This window comes from Silene latifolia, chromosome 1 (genome assembly GCF_048544455.1).
Source record: "Silene latifolia isolate original U9 population chromosome 1, ASM4854445v1, whole genome shotgun sequence".
Taxonomy (NCBI): Eukaryota; Viridiplantae; Streptophyta; class Magnoliopsida; order Caryophyllales; family Caryophyllaceae; genus Silene; species Silene latifolia.
The window spans coordinates 115,309,217-115,323,094 of NC_133526.1; the positions used below are offsets into that span (position 1 = coordinate 115,309,217).

The 13,878-nt window shown below is 39.3% G+C and overlaps 1 protein-coding gene across 1 annotated transcript; it reads right to left on the reverse strand.

The window, feature by feature from the left end:
* Positions 1 to 9,546: 9,546 nt before the first annotated feature.
* On the reverse strand, positions 9,547 to 11,169 carry LOC141653527 (uncharacterized). Its single transcript, XM_074461323.1, has one exon. The coding sequence runs from the start codon at positions 11,167 to 11,169 to the stop codon at positions 9,547 to 9,549; it is 1,623 nt and encodes a 540-aa protein (XP_074317424.1).
* Between the last annotated feature and the right edge of the window lie 2,709 nt (positions 11,170 to 13,878).

Genomic DNA, 13,878 nt, shown 5'->3' on the forward strand with positions numbered 1-13,878 from the left:
CCTTAGGTCATACCTAAAGGGTAACACTCTTAATTGATTATTTAATTGATCGTATGACGATACGGGTTAATTAAATTACTTAAAATTGACGGACGATTTTTGGAAGTAATATTTACGTGTCTCATTGAAATTTGATTAAATAAGATACGGTCTAAGTAATCGAATTGTTTCATTACTTAGATGAAATTATTGTTTAAGAAAACAATTGCATTTGAATGAATAAATTATTATAAATACAAGATGTTGTGATTTATAAATTGGTAAAATTTTTGGTACAAGTAATTATGAATTACTAGGTCGATTTTGTATATGACGTATTTTATTAATACGTTGATTTTTAATATGTTAAAAATACATAACAATTTTATGTGACATGTGACATGTGACATATGACAAATTGACAAATTGACAAAGATAAAATGGAATCCATTTTATCTCATTTGGACCGAAAATAAGGAGGGAGAATGGTGTTTAAATTAAGTTGTATTTTGAGTGGAAAACAATATAATTACACCTAGCCATAGCCATGCAAGCCTATGTTTTCTTGGATAGAAAAACTTCACCATGCATTGGCTCCCTCCTCTCCTTCCCACCGGTTTTCAAAGAGCAAAAGAGAGAGTTTTTCTCTATCTTATTTATTCATACTTTTGCATAATATTTTTTCTAGGGTAAGAAATAAAAATGCTCTTTACATCTTATGAAATTAGAGAGATAAAAACTCCAAAAATCCTTCCTCTATATACCGAAATTATAGAGTACAAAATAATTATTTTGGGTCAATTTTTAGTTAGATTATTATTATTCTAGATCTAATAATATTAATCTATTAAGGGGTTTTCTTGGGTATATGCTTTTGGGAGAGGTTCTACTTTGAACCTTGTTCATCCAATATTTGGAAGCTCAAGAACAAGTGAGTAGGTGAACTCACTTGTGCCCATAAAACCGAAACATCCAATGTAAGATGATGATTTCTTCTCTATATTTTATATTGTTTGCATGCATAAGATTACTTGTTAATTTTATGACAAATTAAATTAAATCATATATGAATATGTTGAGTATATAGATCTTCTTTTCCTTCACATGCATCCATCCATCATCCATGTTCTACCACATTTTTATCATCAAAGGGAATGGGCACAAAAAGAAATTGATTTGAGTTCAATGGAAAGTGAAAAAAAGTTTGCAAATTGCATCAAATGAAAAGAGGAGCAAAAATAGACTCCTAAAGCTTCAAATATAAGGCACCCTCACTACATATGGGGTGACTTTGAAAATGTTCAAAAAGAAATGCAAAAAGTTGAAAAGTTGTCAAGTATTGAAAAGCCAAAAATCAAAAGAAATGGCAAAAAAAAAAAAGAAAAAAAAAAAGTGTTCTCAAATGTCATATGCCACAAGAAATTGGGGGGAAAAACAAAAACAAAAGCAAACTCCCAAAATGAAACTCAAATATCCATTGATCCCTTTATCCATCGTATCCATTTTTGTGCATGGTAGAGAGGGGACGACCCTTCTTCTTGTCTAGGCAAGAGGGGGAATTCCGCGATCCTCCAGTGTTTCTAACACCATAGGGAGTCTATTCTTGACAAAAGCATTTAACGATTGAGGACAAAGGTACCCTAGCTTGACACAACTTGGAGGTGATTTATTGGTATCCTTCTAGGTTTAGTAGTTGGAAGAAATTGCATCTATGAAGGAGTGTGTACCCTTGAATTGCTTCCCTTGTAGATAATTTCCGCCACTTAGATGAGGAAAGTGGCTATTCTTTTGTAGATGCATCCATTACTTGTTTTGTGTGCTTTAATGCTTGGATGTGTCGCCATTTTGGCAAGACCCACCTTGCCTTGCAAGAAGGCATCCTACCTCATGGTTGTCTTGTTGTGAGTTGAAGGGGCAGAGTGAGACCCGCTAATTGTCTCATATCGCCTATATTAGTATGTTAGTTTGAATAAGGGTCCTAGTTTTTGTCACCTCTTTACTCGGGACGAGTAAAGGTTCGGTTTGGGGATATTTGATGTGAACATTATTTGCGCACATTTAGTCCCCTAATTGAGCCTATTTTGCATACTATTATAACATTCCATAGCCATTTTATCCGTCAAATGCTTTCTATTTTGCTTTCCTAGTGCATTTCGTATGTTTGGTAGGAAAGAAGATAATAAGGCGGAAATTCCCGTCTTTCGTGCAAATTTGGAAGCTTTTTGATGATATTGGATTGACTAGTATGAAGAGGAGGCAAGAATGATAGCCAAGTATGTAGGAATAAAGTGTATATAGAAGGATCAAAGGGTTAAGACTAAGGATGACGAGAGGGAAGGCATTACAAGAAGAAATTGATTGGAACCAAATCAAGGGTTACTCCTTTGGCTCTGAAAGTATGCTAGATGGAACAGCGTCGAAAAAACAAGTGATCTAGGCTTTTGAATCACTCCAATAGGAGTCCGGATGAGAAAATGACGTCCATTTTACAATCCGAGCTCAAACAAAGAAGTTGTCCGCCAATCCGCTCGTCCCGAGATTCAAGACGCTCGTCCCCTGAGACAATCCGCTCGTCTTGCTCCAAATCCGCTCGTCTTCCCTCCTTAAAATCCGAGCGTCTTGCTCCAAATCCGCTCGTCTTCCCCTGCTACAATCCGAGCGTCCCGAGACCAATCCGCTCGGATTCCCTTACAGCAACTTTCGTGTTCTTCTTGTTCTATGAAGGATGCGCATATTTTTCAAAGACCGGCAAAAAGGAGACCGGAGTCTCTCTTGAGACCGGCGATTCCCTACCCAACAATTAGCATTGTTAAATTACTATTTTACCCTTACTTAACCTAATGATGCTCTACTATATATACCCCATTTGTAATAATCAAACCATCAAGTTTTCTTAGATTAAATCAAGTTTTCATTAGGTTAAATCAATCCTTCCTTAGATTAGATTAGGAGTAGATTAGAATAGATTACTCTTTAATCTTTCCACAAATCTCACATTAATCTCTCCTTAATTATTGTTCAAGTTTGTTACTTTTGGGTAATTGAATATTATTGGGTTATTATTGGAGGATTGACAACCCTTCATCATCAATCAAGTTCTCTTCCTTTATTCTTTGCTTTATTATTTTTGGAATCTCCATAGGTATAATTCTCTTAATCCTTGTTTTAATTATTGTTAATCTTTCTTACTTGTTCATCATGTTTTACCTTGTTAATATGATTGACAACCTTGTTAGCATGTTAAACTTGATAATGAGTGAGTAGTCTCTTAGCTAGGATTAGTGGGTAATTAGGGAAACCAACATGGGGATTGATTCATGCTTAATCTAATATGTTTTCATAATCAAATTGCTTGCTTGTTGTGATGTCAACTTTATGCACATGTTATGTTTGATGAAATGCTAAGCCTATAAATCCTTGCATTTACAACCATCTCTTATCTACTCAACTTGACTTGTAAGATATAAACCAACTCGAGTCTTGTTAGACCATGCATAGAAGTTGAATAGGAGGAAAGTAAGTCGACTTGTAGGTGTTGTACAATCTAATCGATTCGGCTCCGGGACCCAACTCTTCCTATGAACCGTAAGACATAAACCAACTCGGTTCCTCCACAACATTAATTGCTTGCAACTTTGTGAACATGTTTGTATGATCAACACCATGAATCCCCTATGACCCCATGATATCCTAGCACTTTTGATCATTTGTTTACATCCTTCCTTTTATTGCTTGTTTTACTTTATTGCTTTTATTAGTCTAGAACACAACTTCAAACCCAAATCAATTGTGACACTAGCATAAATTGAGATAGTTAGACTTAGAACCCAAAGCACATCGTCCCATGGATCGACCTCGACTTACCGCTAACTAGTTGTTTGTTGAGTATTATAAATGTGTTTGATTGGATGTGACCCGACGACATCACCCATATCACTTGGTACACGCATAAACAACCGACTTAGGAAATATTCACATGTTAGGTTAAACTTTTGGATGCGCATTCATGCATTTCAACCGTTTTATCAACTTTGCACTTAAACAACCATGATCGATCAGTAGAGGCCGCTAACGCGGGTGGGATTGGGTGTCCGATTAAAGGGCTTCCCAATACGTACCCTCACCCCTTACTCAGAACCTTTGGATAGTGGATGGCCTTATCCAGGGTGCACGAGAGTTATTTTAGGCATAGAATGCTAAAAGGGGGATGAGTCCTTATCTTTAGTACCTATGTAAAGCACCGCTTTTTGCCTTGATTGACCTTGGTATAAAGTGGATTCGAACGGGTTCCAAGCATCCCACAAATGCTTGGTGGCGACTCCGAACATCTCTGCATCGTTTCGAGACCTCTACCGAGATGAAACCGACCGATCTAAAGCGATCCGGTCAAAAGCATTTTTACGCCGCCGAGCGTGGCTTTCAAAAGACCGATGCATGCCCACAGATTGGCTTGGCGTGCAGGTGGCCCGTGACCACAGATCGGTAGGTGGCCCAAATCCACAGACTGGCCTATGGCCCATGTCCACACTTAGCCATCAAGGTTAGGCTAGCACACTCTATCGTCGGAGCACTGTAATCAAACCTCTTCTCCCGGGTGGGTTTAGGGTAAGATATCAACAACATCACCTCATGTGAGTTAAGCTTACTCACATCCTTCCTCCCGTAAAGTAAACAAGTCAAGGATCGAAGAAAGATCTTTAAGGTCATGTGCTGAACATCATTGATCAGCATAGCACTTAAGGTCGGGGCAGGTCAACCGGTAAACAAAGGTAGGTAGCTAATAGCACCACACTTAGTCGGGACATCACTAAGATATCCCTTCTTGGCCCGGGTACGCCTCAAATTGTCGGAAAACTGGTTAAGGGTCAGATAAAAGCTCGTGTTCATCAACCAAAGACCCACCATGTTCCCAGCCACGTTATAGGTAAAGGAACTCATAAACTCAAGGGTCACAAAGGCATACGAACACTTCCTTAAGTGATACAACCCCTACAAACCCAACACCTCAAAGATGTGACGAACATCTACCTCTATCTTTAACTCCTCCAAAACAACTGGATCTATGCACTTTGTGGGTCTCAAGGTGCGGTCTAGCAAGCTAACAAAGGCATCCCTTTGTTTGAAATCAGCAAAGATTACCGTCGGATACCCAGGTACCAGCGGAACAACGGGTCCTTGGCTCCCTTCCCCCACCTCTACCGTGGTGGTGGTGTTAGCTTAGGTCTCTTTGGTCTGTCGTGTAGCAGCAGTTTTCGGCATCTGTTTAAACATAGTTTAGCCACACATCGGGTTTTAAAAATTCAAAGTAGAAACTTTCAAATGCTTTATACGAAAAAAGGCAATGCTTAAGGTTGTTTTTCTTGCTAAAACATGTAAAATTTGAGAGCAAAACATGAATTTACCAACTCCCTTTAAGTTTTTGCAATTAATAAAAGATGGTTTAAAGTCTCAAAATATGAAGTTTAAGCAAGTTATAAAAGAACTCCGGGTTGGTTTCTACCTTAATTGAGCTCAACAATACAACCTTTGTAGCAAATTTGGAACAAAATTCCAAAATTATATACTCAAAAGATGAAGCTTTAAGACGAAATTTTCGATGAAATAACTAGATTTAAGCATCAGATATGATAATACTAGCATCCCTTGCCCTTTTTCAACCATGAAAGATGAAAAATGTGAACAAAATCAAAATTTTGGGAGCAAACCCTAGAAATTTCGGGTTGATTATATCACAATTTGGGCTCAAAATTATTGTTTCTAACATCAATTAACAAGGATTCAAGGTGGTTTCTATCAAAATCTTAACAATTACAACACAACCTTAAGGCACAAAAATCAAATTTCAGAATTTTCCATCACTACCACATGTTTCTATTTGTATCAAGATCAAAATAAGAAGTAAAAAGTTTACCTTGAATTAGTTTGCAAACGGATTAGACGGATGAACTAGAAGGAGTTAGGAAGAAATCAAGCATAATTTACACCAAAGCTGTGTAGAGGAAAGAGTTTTATGAGGATTTTAGGTTTTAGAAAGATGGAATAAGAGGAAAGAATGAGAAAGATTAGGGATATATATCCCGAAAAATTATAAAACCCGTGTTTTGTAGCAACGGTACTCGATCGAGTAGCCTCTATTCGATTGAGTTGGGGTTAGTCGGTCAAGATTTGACGTTGGCAGAAGTAAGATTGATTCTGTTTTCCAGCAAACTCGATCGAGTGACCCACCTACTCGGTCGAGTACTGCAGTGTAAGCCACAGAGATAGAGACAATTTTGACAAACCCTGACAACAGACAAAGGACAATTTCAGGGAATGGAATGAATTTTAGGATTTTTATAAAAATGGTAAATGACCTTGATAAATTATGAAAATTAGTGACAATTTAGTTAGGATAGTAAACTAAAACTGAGCCAAGTTTCAGAATTTTACAAGCATTCTATGTATTTTAAATAATTAGAAAACCAGACTTAAATAGGTTGATTCTCAGACAGTTTTCTCAGCAGAATTGAATGACTCTTTTTGTGACTAGAAACCAGGATATAATTATCAAATTCACCCTCAAGCAAGCACAGAGGTTAAACTTAATAATTTGGGGAGCCTGAAATGAATTTACTCAAGCAAGCACAGAGTAAACACAAGACAGACAGACAATGCACTTAAAACTGCTCAAGTAAGCACGGACCTGTTCTAAGTAACACCACAGATCCTTAATCACCTTCTAAGCAAGCATAAGAAGATATTAAGTCTGACTTATAACTAATACTCAGCAAATTTAATAAGATTTACAAATTTTGAGAGAAATCTCAAGGTTTTTCATTAATCAAGTTTGCCTTTCAATAGTTGCCTCAAGGTCCTTATATAGGCCTTGAAATTTAGGTTTACAATTCGAAGGGCATTTATCCAAGGGCCAGGATTTCCTTTAGGATAAGTACAACTGAAAGATAATATTTTACACACTGAAATTGAAAAGTAAACTAGTAAAAACAAGAGCTATGGGTAAAAACAGACTGTGACTGAGGCAAAAACAGTCTGTCCTTGGGTTGTTGTGTGCAGGTTGTTGTTGGACTTGAAGGCTTGTAGCATTACTCCCAAAGTCAAGGCTATTTGTGAGGTTTCGTGCCTTGCATTTAAATGGAAAACTATGCAAGGAGACTTTAAAAGCAGCCTCACAATTGCCTCACCAAAAGAGGAAAGTATGCTTTTTGCTTTTTGGTTTGTTTCATTCAGCAGCATGTGACTGGCTCTTGAGATGGTTTCTTAGATTAAATATTAACCCTAACTGGAGTGTGGCTTGGTCTCAGTTTAAGTATTCTCAGCTAGCTATGGTGGCAGCTGGTGGCTGGCTTGGAATTGATACTTCTGGCTTGGAAAGGATGGACTGATTGGGACTGTGCCCTGCTCAGGGTTGCTGTGAGTTGTTGAGTTCTGATCCTGGCTAGACTGGTCTAGGGTCATTGTAGAAATGTGATTGCCCTGGTCTGTGGCTCCTGATACAGCCTCCCCTGGTTGAAAAGGGCTTGGCCGCAAGCCTGTGACCTCCTCCCGCTCTGAATCTTCATAATATGGGCTAAGATCCCCCACATTGAAAGTTCCATAAACTCCATAATCTCCTGGCAAATAGATCTTGTAAGTATTTGGCCCAATTCTTTCCAAGACCTCAAATGGTCCATCTGCCCTAGGCATAAGCTTGTTCTTCCTCTTTGATGGAAATCTTTCTTTCCTTAGATGCAACCATACCAGATCTCCTGCCTCAAACTCTTTCTTCTTTCTAAGCTTCTTAGATTGATTCTCGTACAGCTCATTGGGCCTTTCAATTTGTTTTCTCACTGATTCATGTAACTTCAGCAGTTGTTCAACTGTTCTTTTGGCATCTGGATGGAGCTCTCCCCTTGGGACAGAAGACAAGTCCAAGGTCATAAGTGGATTAACCCCATAGACCACCTGAAAGGGACTGTGACCAGTAGCAGTAGAGGGTGCTCTGTTGAATGCAAATTCAGTTGTAGCTAGCTTTAGATCCCAATCTTTCATGGTCTTGCTGACTAGACACCTTAGTATCCTCCCCAAAGTTTTGTTGGTGACCTCAGTTTGGCCATCTGTTTGTGGGTGGTGGGAGGTATTGAACAAGAGCTTAGTCTTACGGAGCTTCCATAGGGTTTTCCAGAAGTAACTCATGAACTTGGTATCCCTGTCTGAGACAATTGTCCTAGGAACCCCATGGAGTCTCATAACTTCCCTGAAATATAACTCAGCAACACTGGCAGCATCCTCAGTTTTCTTGCAGGCTATAAAGTGAGCCATTTTACTGAACATATCCAGAACTACCATGACTGAATCCTTGCCTATCTGTGTCCTAGGCAGGGCTGCAATGAAATCAAGACTCACATCTTCCCAGGGTTTATCAGGGACGGGCAATGGAGTGTATGGTCCTGCTTGGAAGGAGGTCTTTGCTTTCTGGCATGTTGAGCACCTTCTAAGGACTGCCTGAACATCACCTATCATTCTTGGCCAGTAAAATTGATCCTGTAAAATCTCTAGGGTTTTCTGGACCCCAAAATGTTCCCCCTCCCCCCTAATCCTCCTGAATGGACTTCCCTGATCAGCAAATCCCTGTAAGATCCCCTTGGCACACAAAGTTTGTTGCCATGAAATAGAAAACCCTCTTGCAGCAGATATTTCCTTCCCTGGATTGGTCCTCCTTCTGTGTGAGTGATCTATTCCTCAGAGAAATCATGATCCTCTTTACACATCTCCTTCATCAATTCAAACCCAACGAGCTTGTTACTCATGACAGTCAACAGAGAGTGCCTCAGAGTGCCTCCTAGATAGGGCATCAGCTACTACATTTTGTTTTCCCTCCTTGTATTTGCTTGAAAAGGTGAATGCTTGCAGGAACTCCACCCATTTAGCATACCTATGGCTCAATTTGTGTTGGCCATTAATGTATTTCAGGTCCTCATGATCTGTATATAACACAAATGGCTTAGGTTTTAGGTAGTGACTCCAGTGTGTAAGGGCTATAATGATTGCATAGAACTCCTTGTCATAAGTTGAATATTTCAGATTGGCTCCATTCAACTTCTCACTGAAGTAGGCCACAGGTCTCTGGCCTTAGATCAAAACGGCTCATATCCCAACTCCACTAGCATCACACTCCATATTAAATAATTGTTCAAAGTCAGGCAGCTTTAGAATGGGAGTCTCACACATCAACTTCTTAATTTTCTCAAAGGACTGCTGAGCAGCTTCATTCCATTGGAAATCTCCTTTTCTCATGCACTCAGTGATTGGTGCAACAACTGAGCTAAAATTCTTGATGAACCTCCTATAAAAAGATGACCTGCCATGTAATCCCCTTACTTCTGTGATTGTCTGTGGGACTGGCCATGTCTGCATTGCCTTGATCTTATCATGATCAACTGATATTCCTCTCCCAGATATGATGTACCCTAGAAATGCTACCTCATTGACCATGAAGGTACATTTCTCTAACTTTCCATACAGCGTCTGTTCCCTAAGTATTTTGAACTCTGCTTCCAGGTGTAACAGATGTTCACTTGGACTACTGTTTTAGATAAGTATATCATCAAAATATACTACAGCAAATTTTCTAAGGCAAGGCCTCAGAACTTCAGTCATTAGCCTCATGAAGGTGCTTGGGGCATTGGACAGGCTAAATGGCATAACAAGCCATTCATACATGCCATGCTTGGTCTTAAAAGCTGTTTTCCACTCATCACCTTCTCTTATCCTCACCTGATGATACCCTTGCCTAAGATCTATCTTAGAAAATACCTTGGCTCCACTGAGCTCATCAAACATATCATCCAACCTTGGAATAGGGAACCTGTACTTGACTGTGATGTTGTTTATAGCCCTACTATCAGTACACATTCTCCATGATCCATCTTTCTTAGGCACCAGTAAAGCAGGCACTACACAAGGACTCAGGGACTCCCTCACAAAGCCCTTTGTCATCAAGTCCTCAATCAGGTGTTGCAGTTCCTTGGTTGCTGTGGGATCACATCTGTTAGCTGGCCTGTTAGGAAGTACAGAACCAGGTAGAAGGTCTATGTGATGCTCAATTCCTCTCAGGGGTGGCAATCTACTAGGCAACTCAGCTGGAAAAACTTCTTTATACCTCTGAATCAGAGGCTCAACCTCTGCAGGCACACCAATGCTCTTTTCAGTGTTGATTTCCCTTGACATCAGAAACATCACAGGTTGCTCTTGCTTTAGCTCTTTGATCATGGCTGCCTCATATAGAAACAACACTCCATTGACTTCCTCAGGCATATTAGGACTTCCATAGCCTCTTTGGTTTGGTGGCAAGGGAGTCAGGGTGACTTTCTTGCCATGGTGCCTGAAACTGTAGACATTATCCTTTTCCTGATGAGTGGTGTTCCTATCAAACTCCCATGGCCTCCCTAACAGCAGGTGGTAGGCATCCATAGGGACCACATCATATAACACTTCATCCTTGTACACCTTCCCAATTGAAAAAGGAACAATGCACTGCTTCTCAACTCTCACTTCAGAACCTTTGTTTAACCACTTTAACTTATATGGACTTGGGTGCTCCTGTGTGGGTAAACTCAGCTTGCTGACCATAATGGTTGAAGCCACATTGGTACAGCTACCTCCATCAATGATCAGATTACACGTCCTCTCCTGGACAGTGCATCTACTTCTGAAGTTCAGGGATCTTTGATCAGCTTCTAGAGGAGCTGGTTGAGAGTGCATAACCCTCCATAGGACCAAACTGTGCCCTGTGTCAGGGTGGGCTACAACTTGTCCTTGATCAGTTCCCTCCTCAGTTTCCACTTCTTCTAAGACTAGTGTCTCATCCTCCTCATCCTCAACTAAATATTCCCTTTCCCACTCTTCAATCTCCATAGCTGTGAGAGCCCTGTTAAAAGGACAATCCTTCTTGAAATGACCAAAGCCTTGGCACTGAAAACATTTGATCTTATCCCTAGACATAGGTGGGTTAGCCTTAGGGTACATGGGTGCCTTTCCCTTGTCTCCTGGGGTTTGGGTAGTTGGTTTAGGTGTCTCAGTGATCCTGACACCAGTGTAAGGTTTGAATGTTGGCTTGGTGGGGACTTTAGGTGTGACAGGTTTCACCTTTCCTAGTTTCTCAATTCTCAAAGCCAGATTGACTGCTTCATCAAATGACCAAACATGCTGCATCCTTACCCTGCTAGCTATCTTAGGATCCAAACCCTCAATAACCTCGCAATCTTTTGTTCAGGTTTCTCGGTAATCTCACATTGCAGGGTTAGATGTTCAAAGCTCCTAAGGTAGGCCTCAATAGATAGATGGTCTTGTCTCAACTGAGTCAGTTTAATAAAGATATCTTGGGTATCGTCTTTGGCTATGAATTTTTCCTTTAACTTCTTTTTTAACTTAGCCCAAGACCTGACTGGTTCCTTACAATCCCTAATCCTTTGGTGTTTAATGTTTCATACCAAAGAGATGCATATCCTTTGAGTTTTAAAATGGAAACTTTAAAAGCTTTTCTATCATCATAAGCCTTAAACTCAAAGACCCTCTCAACATATCTAAGCTAGTCTAACAAATCCTCAGAATTTAAACTACCATAGAAATCAGGGATCTCTACTTTAACATCTTTATCTCTAGCTAAGTAGTTACCTTCTTCCATCATAGATTCTTCTGATTCTAAGTTGAGCTCTTCTTCATTCTCATGCTGTGGTTGGTCTCTTCCTGCTCCAAAGAGACCTCTACCCCTGCCTCTTCCTCTGTAGGGTGGTGGTCTTCCTCTTTCTGAAGTGGGAATGTTTTCCATGACAATGTTTACATCTTCCAGGGTCACATTAACCAGGTTGGTTAACTGGTCCATTTTTGCTTTCATTCCTGCTAATCTCTCTTCACTCATGGTTAGTTTTTGTAGTTTTGATGTAGCTGGGAAAATGAACTCACTTTTCTCTCAATCAGGACTAACACAAGATGGGATTATGTTATAACCTAAGCTCTGATAACCAGAATTTTCAGTGTAAGCCACAGGGACAGACACAATTTTGACAAACCCTGACAACAGACAAAGGACAATTTCAGGGAATGTAATGAACTTTAGGATTTTTATAAAAATGGTAAATGACCTTGATAAATTATGAAAATTGGTGACAATATAGTTAGGATAGTAAACTAAAACGGAACCAAGATTCAGAATTTTACAAGCATTCTATGTATTTTAAATAATTAGAAAACCAGACTTAAATAGGTTGATTCTCAAATAATTTTCTCAGCAGAATTGAATGACTCTTTTTGTGACTAGAAACAAGGATATAATTATCAAATTCACCCTCAAGAAAGCACAAAGGTTAAACGTAATAACATGGGGAGCCTGAAATGAATTTACTCAAGCAAGCACTGAGCAAACACAAGAGAGACAGACAATGCACTTAAAACAGCTCAAGCATGCACATACCTGTTCTAAGTACCACCACAGATACTTAATCACCTTCTAAGCAAGCACAAGAAGATATTAAGTCTGACTTACAACTAAGACTCAACGTTAATAAGATATGCAAATTTTAAGAGAAATCTCAAGGTTTCTCATTAATCAAGTCTGCCTTTCAATAGCAGCCACAAGGTCCTTATATGGGCCTTGAAATTTAGGTTTACAATTCGAAGGGCATTCATCCAAGGGCCAGGATTTCTTTTAGGATAAGTACAACTGAAAGATAATATTTTACAAACTTAAATTGAAAAGTAAACCAGTAAAAACAAGAGCTATGGGTGAAAACAGACTATGACTGAGGCAAAAACAGTCTATCCTTGGCTTGTTGTGTGCAGGTTGCTGTTGGACTTGGAGGCTAGTATCATTACTCCCAAAGTCAAAGCTATTTGTGAAGTTTCGTGCCTTGCATTTAAATGTGAAACTGAGCAAGGAAACTTTAAAAGCAGCCTCACAATTGCCTCACCAAAAGAGCAAAGTATGCTTTTTGCTTTTTGATTTGTTTCATTCAGCAGCATGTGACTGGCTCTTGAAATGGTTTCTTGGATTAAATCTTGGCCCTGATTGGAGTGTGGCTTGGTCTCAATTTAAGTATTCTCAGCTGGCCATGGTGGCAGCTGGTGGCTGGCTTGGAATTGATACTTCTGGCTTGGAAAGGATGGACTGATTGGGACTGTGGCCTGCTCAGGGTTGCTGTGAGTTGTTGAGCTCTGATCCTGGCTAGACTGGTCTAGGGTCATTGTAGAAATTTCATTGTCCTGGTCTGTGGCTCCTGCTGCATGTACTCCCTCGTAGTCGGTCGAGTAAGTCGAAATACTCAACGAATCAAGAATGACTGGTCTCCTGCAAAATAACAATTCGTTCGGAGTCTAAGGCATACTTAGGACTCGTCACTAATTATCACTAAAATAATACTATCGATTATCATTACTTTACATATAACACAAGTACCGCAAATTAAAACATTATAATTCTACTCTACTATATGCCATACAACATACGATCTTGCTATTACGTACCTTAATCCACATATTCACCTATATCGATAACAATATTCTACCTTATTCATATCCATATCATATTCTACAACACAACACAACACAACACAACTTGCTCACACAATCTATTAGGTATTACAAACTTGTAAACCAGTTACCAAACTTACACGTCACCCATATCCTCATATCATTTATCAAATATAGCAAACGTTCAAACCAGTTATCACATACATGCCACCACATATCCATACATATGCTTCTAATACCTACTTACTTCTCAATTCACATAATCACGCATACATAACTATACAAGCAATTATGCATTACATTTACTATAATCTCCACACTTGACATTACCTTTACACATTACACACATATGCTCATACAATTCCCGACTCAATATCCCATTCGAAGTGGCTGGCT

Coding starts and splice junctions, on each gene's coding strand:
- LOC141653527 (XM_074461323.1), bottom strand. CDS start 11,169: ATGCAGCATGTTTGGTCATTTGATGAAGCAGTCAATCTGGCTTTGAGA.